The sequence below is a fragment of the Limulus polyphemus genome, unplaced genomic scaffold (assembly GCF_000517525.1).
Source record: "Limulus polyphemus unplaced genomic scaffold, Limulus_polyphemus-2.1.2 Scaffold2845, whole genome shotgun sequence".
Classification (NCBI taxonomy): domain Eukaryota; kingdom Metazoa; phylum Arthropoda; class Merostomata; order Xiphosura; family Limulidae; genus Limulus; species Limulus polyphemus.
Genome location: NW_013668455.1, coordinates 125231 through 148277, shown reverse-complemented (window position 1 = coordinate 148277; position 23047 = coordinate 125231). Strand labels below are relative to the sequence as shown.

The following is a 23047-nucleotide window of genomic DNA, read 5'->3' as shown; positions in this document are numbered from 1 at the left end:
TACAGAAAAAAAAATCTGAATTTCTAATAAAGTATGTTTGCTAAAAATTTATGATTCAATAAAGGAAGATGAGTATTGAGTACTACATGTTGTCTTCATTTCTTTTATCAAAAATATTACATGCAAAGTAACATAACAAATTAACAATAACAAAATAGATAGACAGATATTAACTTTTTTATATTACTTCTCTTGCCAGCTGTAATCTAGTTGATCAAATCTGAGAATTTGAAAAAGCACTGTAAAGTGTGAAGTTCTTAAATAAGACATTGCTAGTAATATAGATAATAAATTACAGACAAGACTTTCAAATATTCTAACAAACCGTTGGGAAAACATTTGTATCGACTATGATGGGATATGCACCCCTACTTTTTATAATAAGGTAGAATTATGGAAAGGTTTACATTTCAAGGCTTTCTGGACTACTGTCTTTATTTCTATTCTGAATTCCTCTTTTTTTCTTCTGATATGGTCTAAATAGTTGTAGCTATATCTTAGGTGGACATTTTCTCCAGATTCTATTAATGGCAGTTTACTTGAGTTTATTCTGGTTTGAGACTCGATGAGTGCGTCTAGGTTTTTTAAGTGTATTTCTTTAGTGCGCTCGAACGTTTGTGCGTGTAAGCATGATGTTTGATTAGCTCATAGAGTCTATGTTATATATATTCTATTTTCTGATACAGATCGTTAACGTTATACTATATCTAATCAAAAATGTATTAGGTGTGTAAAAAAGACGAGGACAAAAAGGTTTTTTAAGGTCTAGGTTTTTTAAGTGTATTTCTTTAGTGCGCTCGAACGTTTGTGCGTGTAGGCATGATGTTAGATTAGCTCATAGAGTCTATATCATATATTCTATCTTCTGATACAGATCGTTAACGTTATACTATATCTAATCAAAAATGTATTAGGTGTGTAAAAAAGACGAGGAATGATTGAGCGTGCGACTTAAAGGAATGAAATCAAAATTGGTGGCCAAACTGGTAGCAACACTTATACCATTGATAAGAATTTTACAGCACGTATTCATTCATTAGTTTGCCGGCCGCGTTTTTTGCTCAACTTGGGGCATGATAAAGATTCAAAGTATTCTTTAAATTTGTTTATCACACGGGACAATAAATAAATGAATAAATATATATATATATTATCAACAATTTTTATAGTTCCATACAAAAAATAATAGCATCCCCATTATGATTTTTAAACGATCCAATGAAAGTGGCAAAAACTACAATTTGACATTGTTTTGGAGTGATGCCACCAAAGATCGATCACTTTTGGAAGGGTTCATAACAGCCCTTTCCCGTCATACAAATTTGTACATCCAAGATGGGAATATTCCTTGTATTTAATTTTATTGCAAAATAAAGGAACAGAGATCAACTTGCGGCTCGGACTATCCTGAAACAGACTAAAAATAAATCGTCCCCCAGCTGTGGTAAGTAAATTATCGTGTCTTGTAATAGGCGAGAATCCACAAACACAAAGGTCAGTGGCAAAAGCCGTCCATTCAGGCAACAGTACGCAACATAATGAAGTATCTCCGTCTGGAAACGAAGCCAACAATATATGGGTTCACCAAGGTAAGGCTTCCAGCCATATTTCCCGTTTAATCGTCGCATATCTGGAGAATGAGATTAAAGAGACATGCTATTCTAGTCGTGAAACCCAGCACCTCTGAATTTCTGTGCAATCAGAACGATAAAACGAGTACTGGGAACTACTGTCGTTGTTCACTGGATGGACATAGAAAGCTGAAAAGGAGGAGTGGTGTGCTTTGGACATGACAATCTTACGACGGAGCTTTTGCAATGGAAAAATCTATGCATGGCTATTGTTAAGGTGCACTATCGTCAGATAAAGCATAACCGGACGTGGTAACATAGATTGTGTCAATATAGTTGTAAGGTATTATAACCGTTTTAATATAACATACTCTAACACCTGTGTCCCTTTGTGGGACAGGACAGCTGTAAGTTTACGGACTTACAAGCTAAAATCCGAGGTTCGATTCCCCGTAGTGAACACAGCAGAAAGCTCAATGTGGCTTTACTCTATAAAAACAAACAAACTACCATTTGTGAAAGTGAGATCCCGAATGGTTCGAGGGAAACTTCGATGACGTCTAAATTTTGCTTTTTCAGTTTTCTTCCTCTTCCTTCTCAACTTACAAGAAGGAAACGTTATATTTCTATGCTATATCTCAATAAACTATAGATGATTTTAAATGTATGTTTCATAACATATTCTTTTTAGGAAAAATCAACAGTGTACTGCCTTATTGTGCCTGCAAGAGAAATAATACAAAGCACATAAAAGTAAACTTCATTATTCGAGAATGTAATCTTTTAACTTGTATTTAAACAGCTGTTTTATTTTCTTTCCAAAGTGGTATTATGTAAATAACGCGATATTTTTCTCTTTTCTTGCTGGCTATCCATAATGAATATGATAAAAATTATATCCACTATTTACAGTTATGTTTTATTATATGGCTTCTCAAAATACAATCACAATATAGAAGAAAGTAAAGGTAAAAAAGTACTTGTATAACTATTTTATGCCCATTTTATTACAATAAACATAAAGTACTTATTTCATAAAATACAAAATACCTTGCTCACAACGTAGGGCCCCCAATGGCTCAGCAGTAAGTTTACAACGCTAAAACCTGGGTCTCGATACCCGCAGCGGTCAGAGCACAGGTAACCCATTGTACAGTTAACAATGAACAAGCATAAAAAAGTAAACTCTTAAACACAATGTTTCCTGTAAATATTTAAATCTACAAGTTAATCCGAGCTTTATGCACATATTACTAGCACCGTTATTTTATTTAACAAATGTACTGTTTTCGATTACTCTTCCACTATTTTATTTAAAAAGTTAAATTATATAGTTACTTTCGAATATATATACTTCTGTGACATTTCTAAAGCTTGACCTGAAGCAAGATGAACCACGGAATTCAACAAGCAGAGGTGCATTAGAACTTGATATAAACATCTAACTGAAACATCGCGCAAATGAAAAACAAAATTATGTTATGAATGGTATTATTTTCTTTGATTCTAGACACGTCAGTTATTATTTTCATGGTAGATTTTATATTATAATTAAATAAGCTTGACACATTTTTTTTTTCACATGTGACAGTCTAGTAGGTTCAAATTACCCACTAATGAATTCCCCAGTGGTTTAACGATAAGTTTACGTAATTTAAACGCTAAAATTCAGGGAGTTCGATTACCCATTGTGGACTGAGCGCAGATAGATTACTCTGTAGCTTTGCGCTCCTTGCGCTAAAACATACAAACAAAATACAAATAAATCTATGAATGAAACTATGGTAACTTACTTAGTGTAAAATTAATAGTAAACAGTCTGTCTTAAATTGGGAAGTCGTAAGCAGGGTTTGTTGTTCTGAAAAATAACAACAAAAACAAATTGGCCGAGTCCCCGAAAGTTAACTGTAAAGTTGTTACCCACTTCTATATTTTCATATGTTCAGATGTCCTAAGATTAAATCCAAAACATTCTTTTCAGAACTACAGAAAATGTCAATTCACCACAGGCTATTTGCTGTTCATTTTAACATTTTTTTTTATCCACTGTGATGGTATAGTTTAGACAATTTCAGAAAATAAATATCCAGCTTAATTTATTCGATACAGTTTCTCGTTATGCTATCCAACACAAGAAATAATAGTAGTTAGTTTTATCATTACACCGTTCATCTTATGTATCATGATTATAAAACTATACATTCTGTAGTTTGTAACTGTTATTTAGTTGAAAAGATACTAAACAATTTAAATGAGTCTAGTGTTTTATACAACATTAAAACGTTATCACTTAGGTTATGCTTACCTAAAAATGATTGAGCAGATCTAAGAGTACTGAACACTAGTGTAAGGCTAAGATGCAAATTTCATTACATTCTATCTGTATACTTACTTCTCAGTATTATGAAATCAAATATCAGGTAGAGAGCAGCATTAGCTGAGTTGGAATTTGGACTTGAAAAATCGTTGTGGGTCATTCTGCCCCCACCCTACCAGTTGAGGGTTAGAGTTGTTTATTAGAAAAATACTAATTGTAGTTTGTTGTTGCAAAGCTACTTGAGGGACACCTGTGCTAGTTATCCCTAATTTTGAAGTGATAAACTAAAGGGAAGACCACCACCATCGCCAAGTCGTGGGCTACTTTAACTGATAGTGGGATTTGACTGTAGCTCTAATAACGCACCCATGTTCTCAAGGCGCGGATATAAGAAAAATAAAAATGAATACACAAACGTAGAGAACGTAAATAGATTCTTTTCAATAATCTGAGTTCTTTATTTACCAAATGATATAGTGAATTAATATTTTTTTTAAAGATTACTGTAATGTTTAGAGAAGTTGAACTTATAAAGTTTAGTACATACACATACCTTTTAAACAAATTTTTCATTATTGGTAAACTTTTGCATCTGTCTTGTCATTGCTGAAATACGAAACTATCATCTAATACAGAACCAAAGCTGAAATCTTATTACAATCATAAAAATATTCAGGGTTTATTCCATATTGGTAAATTCTATCAGTTATTCAGAAATTACATAATAGTGTATTTTTATCTATGAATAGGTTTAAAGACACCACCATAACATTATAACTTACCAAGGAAACATACAGTCCGTAATGAGTATGTAGTATAAGTTATTGTTGAAAACAACTTACTATGAACTTGATCACCTTTAATATTTAATAATGTTATAGTTAATTAATTCTGTATGACAATACGGAAAAAACTTCATTGTACATAAAAAATTAACGACATTTGTAAAACATTAACGAAAATAATTGTCTTCTCATTTAAGTTATGCATGTTGACCCTGATAACGAGTGCAATAAATTTTGGGAAAAAGGAACAAATACTTTATTTTTGAAAATTTAAAGTGTATATTTTTTACAATGTTCTTTATTAATGAAAATTTTATTTGTCATTTTATTCAATAGAGGGAGATAGTGATAATATGTTCGAGACACAAGAAACAAAAAGGAATATTAAATCCATTATTTTATGACAATATAATCAATTGAATCGATTTTGATGCTGATTTTTAACTAAACAATTCAAATGGCCTCTAACATGAATTCGAATTAAAATGAGAAAGCCTCATGGAAACATTATCTTATAACTTGGGATTCTGATAATACAATCGGTTTTCATCCATAATTTTAAATAGTAACTCGATTTTTGTACTCTTTAATACTAGTTACGTTCCAACGATTTCATTGGACTCAGCGGACCGCTTATAAAGATATCAAAACATCTCTGTCTCATTTGAATGAGATCTTAAGAGTCGCTGTGATAACTCTACATAAACCAACAGTACAAAATATAACACTTTTTTGCGTATATTCCTTAATGTTAATCTCAAACGTAAAATATCCGGTAATTATACAACAATAATAGTGACCTTCCATGTTTCATTCGGCTTAGTGATATACATTTTACTTAGAGAGGATGCAAGTCGAAATACTGTGAAATAACTGATAAGGTATTTACAAAAAAGAAGCGTTATATACATCTACATCAAATAATAAAGACATTTTTACTATTTTTATCATTATACAAGCTTAAGTCTGTTTTTAGTAACTACTTCAACAATATATTTAAGTAGAATAATCTCAAAAAATTAACAATAGAATGGCTTTAATAATATATAAAATTAAATCAGTTTAATCATACACTGCTTGCAACGACAACAGATCATGACAATGATAGAAATAATTTAGTCATTTGGAGTATATGTTTTCTTTACTTTGCTTTCATACTTTGATGGCTTGAAGAGTGCTTTTTAAATTATCACTTCAGAGAGTAGCTTCGTCCAGTATCATTATTATTTCCGTTTGTGTCTTTAGAAGTAGGATCCGACGACACGACGTTGTAGTTGGGAATCACATGGTTGTCCAAACGAACATCAGAACATGATGTATCTTTCTGAAACGATGACTTTGGAATGTGAATAAGTGACTCGGTTACGTTTGTTGACGAAGTGTCATCGATATCTTTCAAAATCTTGATTTTTTGGATCATTTCTCGGATCTCGTATCGAAGAATTCCCAAGAAACATACTTTGAGGAAGGAAATCACGCAGAAACCCAGTACAGACAACATATCTGCACTTCGTTGAAACCACCCAAATACTGCCACGAAACAACCCTTCTGATATACATCAATCCCATGAAAGCTTTCAATATACGTGTGATTTTTGATAACGTCCTCCATCGTAGTGTCTTCAAGCGGCTTTTCGCAGCAACTTAATGGGACCACCTGGTGTTGCCGCGTAAAAGCACGTCGTTGCCTAGAGAACCATGTAGATAAGTTAAAGTCCTGTGGTCCGATTACACCACAGCAGTATTCTTCCTGTTGTAAGCGATCCCAGAGAAACTGGAAAGCAACATCACTCCCGTAATCTGTCTGCAATCTAGTTTTCAGGTCGCTAAGTAGGTGGCTGGCAATATGGTTATAATGAAAGATCCACACAAAACCAATAATGATGTCACCTAGAAGAAGCATCAGCATGAGGGACCAGTATATATTCAACAGCCGTTCGTTCAGCTTTAAAGCACCCAAGCAACCAACAACCTGAAGAATACCACCTTGAAGAATTAATGCCAGATAAGCATAGACGAAAGTGGGATGATAGAGACTAATTGTAGGAAATAAAGTCATTCTGTAATCAGTAAACGTCCAGGCAGCTAATGAGACAAAGATGAGAACACTGAGAAACAGAGCCAGGTTACAGGAGTAGATCCAAAACCTGTAATATCTCATTGCTTTATTCAGGAACATGGAGCTTATTCGTTGGAGCTCATACGTACACCGAAAATTCTAGCTTTTTCACTATACAAGTCTATATAAAACAGTACCTTACTTTTGGGATGATATCATATTATTCGTTTGAGAATTGTAAAATACGTTAAATTGGTGAATTAAACAACGTTTTTAAAATGCAACGGATTTTTAACGAAATGTAAGACCATTAAGTATACGTAAAGAACCAGTTATGTAATATAGTTGTGGGTATTTTCCATGTTGTTCTAATGCACCACTTTTGCTGTAATTATCTTAGTATATTAATTTTGTTAACACGTTTATGAAATATTAATATTTTTCACAAAGTTGATCGACAACAACAGGTAACTTCATAATCACTGAATAATGCACATGTAATAAATAAAGCTCGTCAAAAAATTAAAGACATTAAAGACAAGATCTTGTTAAATGTATTAATTGATTAATTGATCATATACATTCTTTTTCTTGATTATAACGGCACAGACCGATACTACAAAAAGAAGACTATAGCGATCAAGATTCAATCTCCTGAAACAACGTGGCAAAGAAACACAATATATTTGCGGCATTAGTTTACCACTGTAATAAAATTTTAGTGGAAGGCAAATTTTCACTTGTCACAGGCAAACTTCCTACTTTTTACGTACGTTTGCCTCGGTAGCTCTGTTGACACTGAATCTGAAGCGTAATTTTATAAGTAGTCAAGAAATCTGAACTTCTTCGTATAAGTAGATACGTGAAGGGACTTTGTTGGAAGTCTCTGAAATAATAAAATAGACTTAGTTAGTCCTATGTTTTCTTAAAAGTAGTTATAATGAAGAGTTCTTTCGTAATTTCAGTAATATTGATACTAGACTTATTTTGCATTGAATAATTCAAGAAAGTTTTAGTTTTGCAGATAACTTATAGTTTCTTAACTTATTGCTAATATGAGGAAAGAACAGAATATCTTATACTAGAACATGTCCTCAGTAAGACCTTGAATGTAATTAAAAGATCATCCATTATATGTAGTTTCTTCTTTGTACATACAGTGTATTTTTGTTTGTTATGAATTTTGCGCAAAGCTACACGAGGGCTATCTGCGCTAGCCGTCCCTAATTTAGCAGTGTAAAACTAGAGGGAAGGCAGTTAGTCATCACCACCCACCTCCAACTCTTGGGCTACTCTTTTACCAAAGAATAGTGGGATTCACCGTCACGTTATAACGCCCCCACGGCTGAAAGGGCGAGCATGTTTGGTGGAATGGGGAATCGAACCCGCGACCCACAGATTGCGAATCGAGCATCCTAACCACCTGGCCATGTCCGGCCCGTGTATTTTTGTTTTTCTATCCTTTCTTCTTCTTCTTCCAAACAATTTTCAATCGGCTGCCATTCCTTCATTTCTCGGCGGATTGACTTGAAATTTGTTATGGTTATACCTTTGTCCAATATACCCAGACACTTTTTCATTTGTTTGGTTTAGGCCTTTTTTACGGATTTTAAGGGGTTCAAAGTCAAACAACCCAAAAATGTATATTTTGTACTCCTGCACGGTCATACTCACAGAAATCAAGATAGACATTAAAAACGTTGGGCATGCCTATTTTGAGTTTTTTAGGGATGTCAGAGCTCACAAAAAAGCATAATTTTAGGGTTTGGGGTCAATTACTCGACCATGTTTTGACCAATTTACATGGGATTCGGTACAAATATACTTTTCTGCAGGTCCCACACATCGACCAACAAAAATGGTGGACTTGCTCATTTTTAGCAATTACAGGGGGTCAAGATGCCACAAAAAAGCATAATTTTAGGTGTTTTTTTTTACAATTACGCTGCCGTATTTCAGTCAATTTGCATATAATTTGCTAGAAAGATACCTTTTGACAGGTCCCATACATATACATAAAAATGTGGGATATGTCCATTTTCGGTCATTTTAGGGAGGTCAAAAGGTTAAATAAACCCATAATTTTAGGGGCCTTTGTCAATTACTTAACTTTGTTTCGACCTATTTAGATGGAGTTTGTACAAATATACCCTTTGCTCGCCCCAAACAGAGATACAGATAATTTTGGAATTTTTGTCTTTTGCTCAATTTTTCAGCGAGGAAAGCATAATTTGGGGTTTTCATGAACTATACATGTGTACGTACGGTTCTGTAGACTAAAATTAAAATGCATTAAAACCTTGAAAATGTATAGAGCAAGTAGTTTTACACGTTTATATGTAAATCGTTTATTTGTTTGTATGTTTTTGAATTTCTCGCAAAGCTACACGAGGGTTATCTGCGCTAGCCGTCCCTAACTTAACAGCTAGTCAACACCACCCACCCCAACTCTTGAGCTACTCTTATACCAATTAATAGTGGGACTCACCGTAACATTATAAGCCCCACGGCTCAAAAGGCGAGCATTTTCGGTGAAGGGGATTCGAACCCTTGCCCCTCAGATTGCGAGTCAAACGCCCTAATCACCAGGCCTTGTATGTTTTCGAATATTCGCGTAAAGCCACGAAAGTGTTATCTACACTAACCATCCCTAATTTTAAACTGATAGACTAGAGGGAAATCAGCTAATTAGTACATACCGCCAACATTTATTTGTTTGTTGTTAAATGTATAGCTACAATATAGGCTATTTGTGTTCAATCCACCGCCGGTATAGAAACACGAGTTGAAGTGTTATAAGCTCATAGACTTACGGATGAGCCACTATGGGAGCAAATGCTTTCTGTACTGTGCTCCCCACAGTGTGATTCTTAAGTCTTCGAGCTTACCGCTTAGCCAATGAGGGCAGTATGTGCGTGTGATTTGTTTTAGCTCAAACCACACAATGGGTCATTTTATCTCAGTACACCGGGAGAATTGAACCCTGGATATTAGTGTTCAAAATCCGTAAACGTTCCGCTTACCCACCGGGGAACTCTTGTAAAGTATCTGCCTCCACTACATCCAACAGTAATTCATTCAATAAGTCAATCCCATTTTCACAATAATAAAATTGTTTTAACTAGAGCCTAGCTTCTTCTTTTTAAATGTTAAACTCGTGTCTTATAGCCCAATAGCATAAAAAAAATCAGGAACCTTTATCCGCCGGATAATCTTGTAAACTTTAAAAAATAACTTTTTGTACCCTTTTTTTTAAGGTAAAAATACATAAAGAGGTCATAAACTATTTCTCTAGGACAACTCTTTAATCCCTGGAATCATTCTGCTAGCCATCCACTGAACTCTTTCCAATAAGCCTTTCTTAGATAATTGAACCAAAACTGTTATAGCTAGTTATATAACTAATCATATCTAACTAGTGATTTAAATATAAATATATATAACTTTTACTGGTTTACAGGGACTGAAATGTAAGAAATAAATAGTTTAATTAATAAAGTTTACTCGCAAATTAAACTGGCATGTATTTTTAAATCCTCGAGAATATAGGTGCATTTTATTCTTAAACTTTAGATCGCGATTTTCACACCTGTAAGTAATTTACCAATCCAGTAGTTCAAGTGTGGAAGTGGTTACATTGGATTGACGGTTCTGTGTCCCTACGATAGTATAAAAGAACGTTCGAATGTTATAAAAAATGTTAATTTCTAAACAATGTACACTTGCAATATCTGATTAAAGAACAGTTCAAGATAGTTTGAAAAGTAATGAAAAAATAAACAGAAACAAGCCTGTACTAAACCAAATGACTAGTGCTCCAAAGCTACACGTAGTCTTCAACAAAATTCTTTCCATCAGTATCCTCTAAGGGCCAAATTCCCATTTTAACATTTTGCTTATCTCTAACATACTTAAACTACTTGCTGTAAGTTTAACATTATCAGTTAATTGTTTTCCATAATCCATTTTAGATTTCCTAATTTCTATTTAGCCAAATCCTTAACTTTCCTTTTGTTTTTTAATAACGCTAAAATTCGGATGGTCACAGCACAGAGAGGCAATTGTGTCACTTTGTGCTTAATAGCAAACAGACTAATCCTATTTTATATATATATATATATATATATAGTACAAAAATATGTGTATGTGCCTATTTGTTCGCTATCTAACTACCCCTAGGTCGCTGAGCCAGTCTTAACCAAAGTTTGTTGGATAATAGTTTAGAATAAGAGACATTTTAATGATAGTTCAGAACTCCCTTTACCCCCAATATTGCTGTTATTAGGCATTTATTATATTTGACGTAAGTTATCGTTAACTACATTCATAGATGACGCCACATCCGTACATAAACAAAATATATTTATTATATTTTCTATAATATAACATACACACAGTGTGGGGGAGGCCATTCAAACGTCTTATATATCTCGGAGTGAGTGCGCTAACACTCTCTATGGAGGAATGCTTTGAAAAAACAATAGCCGCTACTACTGCAATAACACATAAAGTTTCTATTCCAACAGCCACCATAAAGCTCATATGAAGAGCCATTTCTTGAGTTATACCCACTTTCTACTTTGACCCGTGACCTTATAATTTCGGCCTGAAAGACACTTCTGTGGCCAGTGACCATCAATTAATTAATAACGTGAAACAAAGCTGGGTGTTGAAAGCTGGTAACAGAAAGTACCCCTACCGCCACTACATTTTCCACTACCTCTTCGTACGTCACCGATTTGGTGAGGTAGTAATAAATAATATGATAATATGTTATGTTATAAAGACATTTCGTGAAAGCTAGGATTTTTGGGTTATTTATCATAGCATCTACCCCTACATTTTTTTAAGTTCATAACCCGGAAAAAGGACGAGTATCTTAGCTTGTAATTCTATAAATCTTCCATCCCATCTGTCAACTTAAATCACTTGAACTTATGGTATTTCTTTTTATTTTCTTCTTTATGTTATTTGTGTATTTAGATATCGGGTTTGACGTCATATGGTCGTAGCTGGGAATTATATGGTTGTCCAATCGAATATCTGAACACAATTTATCATTCTGATACGATGACCTTGGAGTGTGAATGTGGGATTCAGGTGTGTGTGTCTAGGAGGTGGCGTCGATATATTACAGAATATTGATTTTTGAATCATTTCTCGATCTTGTATCAAATGTTTTCCAAGAAACATGATCTGGGGAAGAAAATCCAGTGAAGATCTTTCGTTTTCAAATATCAATATTAACAACCTATCCGGATTTAGTAAGTATAATCGTATGTAAATATCTTCCAGTTATTTACAAGAGTATAAGTTTGTACTGTTGTATTCTAAAGTGTATGTATTTGATGTTTATAAAAGATTACCATTGTAATATTTAACAATCATAAAGTATTTGCGCAGGAGATGAAAATGCTACCTAATTATCGTATGTAATAATTCCTCTTAAACATTAAACTATTCATACTTGTTGGTACTTAAGTTTGGATAGTTCTTTTATTCTTTACGAGACAGTCTAACAATCACTGGGTTTATGGGTTTAAATAGTTTGCTGTACTCATTAGAAGGCATTTCCCGCATCAGCTGAGGATTAATGATAGTGTTTCGTGATGGTATTGTATATTTATTTATTTACTAAGAAGGATCGATCTCACTTTGCTTGTAATGAGGATAATACACTGAACGTTGAATTACTTACTAGACTGCATGAAAGTTTAGAGCTTCATGCTGTAATCTAATTTTCTTTTAAATTGCGCACAGACTAGAAAGACCTTTTTATGATTATTTATATTTATAGGTATATGTGACTCTTTCTATTTTCTACTTTTCACACTACAATACAAACGTAAGGTTCTTGAATATTTATCATATTTTTATGGATGTAAAATGGTTGGAATACTTTACCTTCACACACATTGTCTATAATACGTATCAGACAGCCATATTTTATTCCAATATAATTTATGGGTTCTCTGGTTTTTACAGCTATATAAATGCAGTGAAAAATTTAAGTATTTTTGGTCTGTGATGCATGCTGTTCAACTACTTAGCAGTTTCATTTGTTATTGCCTTCTGCTTTTATAATAGTACAATTGTTTGACGTGTGTTTTATATAATCCCAGCCATTTTCAAAGTCCAATAATGCTTTTATTATGCAATATTTCTAATAACAAATACAATTTTAAATAGCAGGGTTTTTTTCTAATTTTTTTTCACAAACCAAATTTATGAATTTTTATTTATACAGAAACTTATCGACTTCTCGACATCAAAAACATTTTCTGTATTTTCTTGGAGCTTTGATGTTTTATAATGTTTAAAATTACATTCTTAGTCTTGGTATCTTCTTAATTTTAAAATAAAACTAATGAAAAGATGGTGCATGTGTGGGCAAAATCAAATTCAAGTTGTAAAGGTTTGGATTGCAAGTGGGGCCACATAAAGACATCACGTGGTTACCATTTTTTTATCTCAGCGAAATTTTCCCATTCTTTATTTTTTAATTTTTCATATAGTGGTATCTGATTTTAATTTCGTAGCCCAAACCAAACGTTGGTTAGATATATTTGTTAAATGTTATCCCTTAATAATACAAATGTAGCACGACTAGTGAATATTTTTGATTGAAATTAAATGTTGTGAGAACAAATCATCCAAAGCATGGCAAACTGAGGGTCGCGGGTTCGAATCCCCGTCCCACCAAACATGCTCACCCTTTCAGTCGTGGGGGCGTTATAATGTGACGGTAAAAGAGTAGCCCAAGAGTTGGCGGTGGGTTGCATTGACTAGCTGCTATCTCTCTAGTCTTTCACTGCTAATTTAGGGACGGCTAGCGCAAGTAGCTCTCGTGTAGTTTTGCGCGAAATTCAAAACCAAACCTATTTGTAAAGCATAACAAATTGCAATATTTTGTTATCGTTATATCCCATATTGGCTGAATTATTACCACAATTCATTTATTGCGTTGAAATTTCAAAAATCAATCATTTGACATTCCAACTGACATTCCTATTTTAACCATAGATGACAAGAGACCTTACAGTATTAGTTTAAGGCACCAAGAAAGAAAATAGTTAATTAAACTCTTAGTATCAAACTAAAAAAGATAACGTTGTTATCCTTAGTCTTAAACTGATATTAGTAAGCTGACAACGTAAGTTAATCTTAATATATCGCAAACATAATAACTACTTATCTACCATAAAGCATCCTTTTTATGCATTTCACTGACTTTATATACCTTGATTTCAAGATTTCTCTTTATTTTATTTATTTATTTACACCCTAGATCTATACAGTACTGGTCATATCCCAGACTATATTTCCTTCAATTGTTTAGTCCTGTTACGGCACGTTTGTCAGAGCACAGTCCTTCAGGTAGCATATAGCCTTCCAGAATTCCGAACCACCGACTAAAGGCAGCATCCTCTTATTTTATGCTTTATTGCTAATATTAATTATTGTGTTTCATTTTTGTATATTATAATGTTGTTTTTTAACCTTAATTCATTGAATAGTGAGCAGATGCCAGAAGATTGGAATTTGGTTAGTGTTACTTCTCTTTTCAAAGGAGGTGGTAAAACTGTTCAGGAATTGTAGGTGAGAAAAGTTTTTGATAGCATGATAAAAGATACTATATCAAAGTATTTACCAAAATATAAAAAATATTGGACAGTCAGCACGGTTTCATTAGGAGAAAATCTTGCCTTACTAAGCTTAAGACATTCTTTGAAAATGTTATTGTTCGTGTAAATGAGGGTATGGGTATGGATTTGGTATATCTGGATTTTCAGAAAGCATTTAACAAGGTGACATATAAAAAGTTGGTTTAAAAAAAACATTATCTCTGTAGATTTGGGGGACAAGTTGGCTCATTGGATAGAAACAACTGGCTGGATTGAAGAAAGCAAAAAGTTGTCATAAATGAAGTTCAGTAAACTGGATTAATGACACAAGTGGAGTACGTCAGGGCTCAGTGTTGGGACCTTTGCTCCTTTTGATTTATGAATTTTTGATTAAGGAATTGTCAACAAATTATCTGAATATGCTGATGATATTAAAGTTTTGGGTGTTGTTGGCTGCGAAGAGGAGGCTGCTGCTTTACAAAACGATATGGATTATTTGGTGAATTGGGCGAATAAATGTCAGATGGTTTATAATTATAATATATGTAGGGTAATGCATATGAGATATTCTAATTCGAATTATGAATATAATTTTGATGGGAATAACCTTAACAGTGCTATGGAAGAAAATAATCTTGGTGTTCTAGTTCATCACTCTTTTAATCCATCCAAGCAATGTACAGTTCTTAGTGGCAAAGCAAATTGCATTTTAGGTTTAATGTAAAAAATATTGAATAAAAGCCTAAAGAGATTGTAAGTTAATTGTATATGTCAGTGGTTAAGCTACATTTGGAGCATTGTATTCAGTCTTGGTCTTCTAACACTAGAAAGAACATCGAATTGTTAGAAAGGGTTCAGAGTAGAAATACACTGATAAATATCTTGGATGAAAAAAAAATTGTCATACGAGGACACGTTTAGACCTTTTTTAAAGAAGAGATAGAGGGAATCTTATTTAGTTCTTTAAGATTGTCAAGGAAATTGATAGTATTGATGCATCATCCTTTTTTCGCACTTAATGATGAAAATGGTAGGACTGGAGGACATAAGTATATATTTTTTTCAACATAGAAGTAATCTTCATTTAAAACAAGTTTAGGTTTCTAACAGAGTGGTTAGCCTTTAGAATGGGTTGCCTTCAAATGTGAGAGATGCATCTAATTTAAGAGAAGGTTTGATAAATATTTGAATGATAAGGGCTGGCTTTGAGTGTTTTATTTTTACATTAAAGTTTATCTTAATGGATAGGATGGCTCAGATGTACTAACAGCTCCCTTGTTGTCCTTAAACTATATGTATATATAAAATGTTTTTAATACCATTATTCCCACTACTATTTTACGCTTGGGGATTTTGACATTGGCTTTCTTCCCTCCAATAATAACCTCTAGTTTTTTATAAGAACAATGCCCAATTCAATTGTAATTAAATAACATCTGACTTTTACACATACGTTCGTGCTCACTCCTTTCTCTTGTCTTCCAGTTGACCAATGTGACGCCTATTCAATCTTTTCATGTTCCTTCAGTCTTTATGCTGTTTCATTGATGGCTTAATTTGGATATCTTACCAGGTTGACCAATGGCCGTGCCTTACCAGCTAGGTAGTTTGTTTTGTCGTTGAATAATATGCCACTGTGCTTGGAATACAAGTCATTATCAGATTAACCTTCAAATATCTCAAAAGTTTTACCCATGCTCTTTGGACAAAACTTTTCTTCATTTTTTATGAGGTTCAGGAAGTCTGACAGGAGTATGAAAGACCTACAGGTCAAATTACAATTGATATTCAAATCGCCCTGTAGTATTCAAAACTCTATTGAGACCTAAAGACCTCTAACATACTCTTATGCATTTCAGAATCGTGTATAGATATAAATGTAGTGGCTGTAATGCTACTCACATTGGTAAAACGATACACCATTTACAATTGCAAACCTGTGAAAACATAGGAGTATCAAGCAGAAGTGGAAAACAATTCCCAAATCATCCAGATTTCGTAATTCATGTAGATAGCGATAGCAGCAACCACCCTATTTTGATTAAAAAATTACAAAGTCATTTCATCTTGATCATCTAAAATGAGCTTTTAATTAAAGAAAGTCTATCTATTATAAACGAAATCCTAACTCACGATAATAACACAGCTTCACTATAGTTAAGTTTGTTCGGAACATTTTCTCGAAGAACTAAGAACATTAATTTTAGACTTCAGCTTGTGAATCAAAAGACTCGCTTTTATAGGGAGGCTTCGTTCATCATTGGTCTTTGCAAAGGTCTTAAATTAAATTAAACAACAACGTCACATTCTCTTAGGGCATGTTGTAATATACTTGACTTAGTGGGTAATCTAAAGTTGATGTGTAGAAACAATATAGCCTTGTTAACAGCAAGAACAAGTAAATGTATAAACTACTAACGTATGGCTGTAAATTTCGTATCTTGTACCTAAATTTAAAGAGGAAAGCAGGCGACAATTAGTTTTAAATACGCACTAATTGTACCTATGGGTATATATATATATCATGGAAAACCTGTTTCAACTGATTCTTAATAACTAAAGAATATTTACCTATAAATGGTAAACTGATAACTAAAGGGTATTTAGACACTTCAATTGGACTTACAGTACAAAAACATTGCTTATTCAAATACATACGAAGCATTTTGTCAATCACATCAAATTGAAACATTTTTGCCTAATCAAATTCTCGATGTTAGTAAATTCTTCATAATGCTAGATATTTTATTATCACGTTGAAATGATATTTTAACTACATTTTATTTAAAAACATTTGGAAGGAAACTTTCAAAATTAAAATATAAGCCTGTGAATATTTTCTTAAGGTAAATTTCCCATTGAAATTCTGCAATGTTGTTATTAATTAGGATGCTCAGAAAAGGAAGTTTTTGGTACTGCCGATGTTCCACAATAAACGTTATGTTGTTACGTCTATTGAAGAAACTGAAAAGCTTGATCAGAGTTCTTAAAAATAGTGAAGGTATCGTCAACATACATACGATAGCAAAGAGGTTTAAACTCTTGCGAACAAATTTTTTTTATAAAAACAAATTGGCTAAAAGTGGCTCAAATCTCGATACCATAGCAACTCCCTCAACCTAACCATAGAGCTTTCTATTCAACAAAAAATTAAATTCCTTTGTAGCAAAGTTCGAACACCATTTTCGAAAAACAGATTTTGATATTGAGACAATGCTGGAGGTATCATTATACACCAACTCGGCAGTTAACTGTGTGATCTTTTGTAAATGTATATTCGTATATAGTAATTCAATATCAAAACTAACACAATACACATCACTGTCATATTTTACTTGTTGAATTTCAGGAGCAAACTCGAAACAATCTATCAGAGTATAATCATTTGTGGTAAATATTTTCAAGAAAACAACTAAAAACCAGCAAAAGCATGGTTTTGAGTCCCAATAAACGATACAATTGGTCGTAAGAGACATCTTTCTTTGTGAATTTTTTGGCAAGCCATGAAATATACCAATATGATTTCCTGATGAGCTAAGTTTCAAATACTGTTTTTCATTTAAAATATTTTCATTCTTTAATTTTAATAAAAATCTTTGTAATTTAACTTCCCTTTTATTACTAAGATCTTAATGCATTTTTAAAATTTGATGCTGTCCTTTAACTATTTCTTCTGTTTTATTTATATAATCATCTTTATCTAAAATTGAATAATAGGTAACCGTGTTGTTGACTGTTGTTACTGTAAGGCCTTACAGTGCGTCGCTGGCTAGATCAGCTGTGTATACGTTGTGGAAAGCTAGAGTTGGTTCTAAAAATTTAGGGTTTCTATTTTTCAAATGTCAACTGACGCCTGCTGTCCAGCATGGCTAATAGTGTTGTATGATGATTTCCGAGAACCCTAGGGCCTTTAGCTTCATATCTATTCAGTAATTGGCATCATGAAGATCAAATAGCCCAAAAATACAGTTTTGTGATTTTAGCATACACTGCTGGATGTTGTGTATGACTGTTTCAACATTTTACATTGTGAATCTCTTTGATTTTGCTCCTCCTACATGGGTAGAGAAACACTTTCTCTTCTCCAGGTCTAGTGTGAGTACTTTTAATGCTACCTTTCCACATACATGACATTGCTATTAGTCTATAGCTCTTCAGTGTTTGATGGTCTTTTGTCTCTAAAGGATTTGGTTAACACTCCTATTGAGTAATCTCTGAGGTCTTTCTCTATTTTCCCCTTCCATTATTCAGACATTATTATTTCAGCTACCTCTATTTTCTCTTTCTTAGAGAGTTTTGATTTTGGAGTATCACCTAACATCTTGGTCTGTTGCAGAATCCGTCTTTGTTTCTCGAATTATTGTCTCCAATTCACCCAGTGTCACTGGTATTTTCGAGCAAGAGTCAGGTGATTGTTACATTCTGTCATACGCTTCCTGCTATGCACATGTCACAGAGGACAGTCCGTTATTTTTTAAACCTGGATCATTATCTCTACAAGAAGGCATTGTCCTTTCTTCATTAATCCAAAGACATTCACCATTTAGCCATTTGATTTCCTGTTCCCTACCAGACATCCACTTCATACTTTTTTCATAATTTTCGCTAGTTTCCAAAATCGTTTTGGTATACTGAAGTTTGCTGGATCACATTGCTAACAGTAATTGTCAGATATTGCTTGCCTAATTCTCTCTGCTTTTGCCTTTAATTCTGAGACATTTTATTGAATTATGTTCTTTTCTGCTTTACAGCCTCGATCTTCTCTTTCCAGACTTGCTCCGCTTCTGTTGTCTTTCGTTTATGTCTATTGTGACTACTACATTTAATTCTTGTCTCATTCGTTATTTTATTTCCATACTCCTACAATTACTCACGATGGTTTCGGATTCTGTTCCAATTGGGGCCTACTAATCACATAAACATACCCGACCCTAGTAGACCTAGCTTGGCCAAGTGGTTGGGACGCTAGACTTGCAATCTATGCAGTTCGCGGGTTCGAATCCCCGTCCCACTAGACATGCTCGCCCTTTCAGCCGTGGGGGCCTTATAATGTTACGATCAATCCCATTATTCGTTGATAAAATAGAGTTGGCTGTGGGTGGTGATGACTAGCTGCCCTCCTTCTAGTCTTTCACTGCTAAATTAGGGACGGCTGGTTCAGATACACCTCTCGTAGCTATGCGTTGAAATTCAATAAACAAAACAAAATGACATTACAACTTCTACACACTTATGTAAGGAAATCTGAAATTTTCATACTTCTATCTTTCTCATTTTATTGTTTTCGTCTTCTGTTGGAGAGAGAGCAATCCCATAACTTTTGTTCTATTAAAAAAATGTTGTTTTTTTATGTCACAATTTTGTTTGAATATTTTTTCACTGTTCAACAATATACTTCATATACTGTACTGTTGATTTGATCGTTTGTATATATGAACAAGAGAGGGAGTTTTGGAATTAGTCAGATTCTTAAAAGAATTTAGACGCCAAGTAAGATTAAAGCTGATTTCAACATCCTCTAAATAACCGTTTTTATAAACCTTAACTGAGTATCATTTGTCTCTTCCAAGTTACTTCTGAACTATTACTGAACTCTACAGAAGATGTTTCAATCAATGAAAATAATTCGGAAGAATAAAAACTGGATAATTACACATATCTGTTGCAAGTTGACTAAATTGCCTCAATGTGTTATTAACATAATGTTAAACCCCTTTCATACCAATAGTACAGTTACTCAGAAGCCTGAACCAGGCAGATAATATTCCTAAACACAACCAGAATTTTAGGGTACCTGTTTAGAGACTGAATAAGATATTCACAGTAGCAATATGACACTATGTTAGTGCGAGCTGGTTAGAAATAAGACTCCTCAAGACTGGCCAGTCTGTAAACCAGATGTTTAATTACGGCTATTACATTCACAACAAAGTTTAAAAGAGGTCGTCTACTAAAGTGTCAAAACATGTCCAGTAAATCAATGATAGTAGAGCATTACTCTTTTTTACAGATCAGTCATAATTCGCTCTTTAGCTAGTTAACACTAATTTAGAGAAAATGTGAAACCAGGTTAAACCTTATTTTCATAGAGGAACGTGACGTATATAGGATGGTCCAAAATTATATTTCCTATATTCAAATTTAATAATTAAATAACTATGGAAATACAACCATGCAGTTTTTAACATCGGGTATCCGAACGTAAACTGTTTTTATTGCCATGTTCTTTACTCCAGTTAGTAGTGTTACCCTGTAAAACGGCAACCATGCAACAAAACACTCAATGCGTCATTTGGCTTGCAAAGACCAAGTCACTGACAGCCAGACATCACTCCACTCGACTTTTTTCTTTGGGTGTATGTTAAGTATATTGTGTATTGTACAGCTATAGCAAACATCACGGAGCTACAAACCAGGACAACGGACTCCATTGCCACTGTAACTGTGGGCATGTTACAGCTAACGTAGACCGTAATCGAATATCAGTTAGATATACCGAGATCCACAAATAATGCACATGTATAAAAAATTGTTTGAGTTTGGCTAAAAGATGTAGAAAACTCCATGGTTGCATTTCCTTAGTTATTTATTAACTTTCAATATAGGAAAGATACGTCTGGACCATCTTGTACTTTGGGCATCAGTAAACAGAATGGAACATTGAAACCACATGCTTTACTGATCACTCTATATGATAAACATCTCGCTGAACTAGTCGACATATTCCTAGAGGAAGGGGAAATTACTAAATACAGCAACCTGCACCTTCATTGGACTCAATCCCATCGATCATATATGAATACTTGTGGGAAACTAGTCTCATCTCCTCAAATAACTCAAACGACTAAAGATGTCAATGGAAATGACTTTTTAAATGAGTGACATAAGATACCTCAAAACCTTGTCAACACTAGCCTTGCTGTTCACGGTTACCATACCCTGACTGAAGTAAAATTTACGAGCTGTAAAGATGTAAAGCCAACTCTAACAAATGTCCACTTACAAGCTCAGGCTGAATGGCCAATTATATGTATTGTAGATCAAAAGAAGAATCATCAGATGCATGATTTTCATAAACTGAGGGTGGTGAGTGACATTCTGCATTAGCAGTTTTTCGTTTTTTTTAATAAAACGGTATAAATGTCAAAGACCCTTTAATTATTGTGTGGAAACCAGTTGGAATTATCTCAGAATGTCTAACCCGAGAATGCTATTTTCATAATAATTATATGCTATTAAACTCCTTTCATTTCAATAACTTTGCTAGCTACTGTAAAGAGGTTCGATGTCAAATAATGAAAACACCTCAATTATCACTGGCCATTTTTCAAGACAACCCATAAATCTGTTTGGCTAGCGTGCCATATAATTAATACCATTTTTACTCTTATTTCTAATTTTCTTCTTTAAAGTTGTAGCTATTAGCAATGGTAAACTGATATATAAAAATCAGGCTTTTGACGCAAACTAATGAATTGAGGAAGTTTTCCTGAATACTACTACAACGTCACAACTCAGGAGTTAAATCCTAGTGCTATGCGTCTAACACTATAATGTGTGTTATTTGCAGGATAAATATATGATTGCCACTTCCAGACATTTTGCAATACAAATATTGATATTTATATAGTTACCTACGATACATCATTGCTTGTACTATTAGTCCAATAGAATTGAAGAGGACGTACGTGTGTTCCATTACTTACAAAATATATACTACATTTAAATCTCCAATAGCAACAAGCGTGTGTTCCATTACTTACAAGAATATATACTACATTTAAATCTCCAATAGCAACAAGCGTGTGTTCCATTACTTACAAGAATATATACTACATTTAATTCTTCAATAGCAACAAGCGTTTATTTTTACGATGGCACACTCTCCAAATCCCAATATTCATTCCCTAATCTCACGGAGATCTTGTAGGCGTGAAGATTTACTGTATCTTCTAATGCGAGTTTATTCTCAAAGCTTCACAAAAAAAAGTGTCATTTATCTAGCTTCAGTGATTTAACGACCTTTTACCTGGAACCTTTGAAAGCTTGGATAGCTTAAGGCAAATACAATATTCACGGCTTAATCTCTCTAGAAAATTATTAATTCATTGTCCAATTAATATGAGGCTTAAACTATGAAAAATAAGGCACTTTTTATTTTATTTCTCAAAAACATTCAGTAGTAAAACATAGCTTAATGATTTCTTTTTATTTCTAACTAAATTATAGAAGTATTACAGCCATAAGATTTTTATCATTAGAGATTAAGTTGAATATATGCTCCTATGAAACCGCTTAAGCTGTTAAATATGTTGTGTTTGAAGGGAGAATAACAAGAAGGCTTAGGTGTGAAACTAAGTTATGGAACAAAACGTTTCAATAAAATATCATACAACTTAAAACTTGATATTATACACCGAGCTCTTGAAAAAAAGTTTGAAATCGTTAAATTAAAAAAAAAACATCTTCTAATAATTATTTATCAATAATAAATGTAGAGGTTTCTTCGATTTGGTACTTGATACTTTCAGCCTGAGCTCCAAAATTCAGATATAGTCGTTCCTACCTTAGAATAACTATGTTAAGCAGCCAGTCAGCAGCACCAGCTATCTACATGGATATTATTAACTGAATAAGAATATAATTGGGGTCTCTTAGTGAAAATATCGTTACATACCGGGCAAAAGCAC

General features: G+C 33.5%; 1 protein-coding gene and 1 long non-coding RNA gene across 2 annotated transcripts in view; both read right to left on the bottom strand.

Moving 5' to 3' along the window:
- Nucleotides 1-5750: 5750 nt before the first annotated feature.
- Nucleotides 5751-7115, bottom strand: LOC106468040 (tetraspanin-14-like). Its single transcript, XM_013928438.2, has one exon. It carries the CDS (start codon nt 6850-6852, stop codon nt 5863-5865), a length of 990 nt encoding a protein of 329 aa, XP_013783892.2. The 5' UTR covers nt 6853-7115; the 3' UTR covers nt 5751-5862.
- Nucleotides 7116-7246: 131 nt separating this feature from the next.
- Nucleotides 7247-23047, bottom strand: part of LOC111087920 — a 133899-nt gene continuing 118098 nt past the window's right edge. Inside the window, exon 3 of the long non-coding RNA XR_002612541.1 lies at nt 7247-7618. This is a non-coding gene — a long non-coding RNA (uncharacterized LOC111087920). The remainder of the gene's footprint in view (nt 7619-23047) is intronic.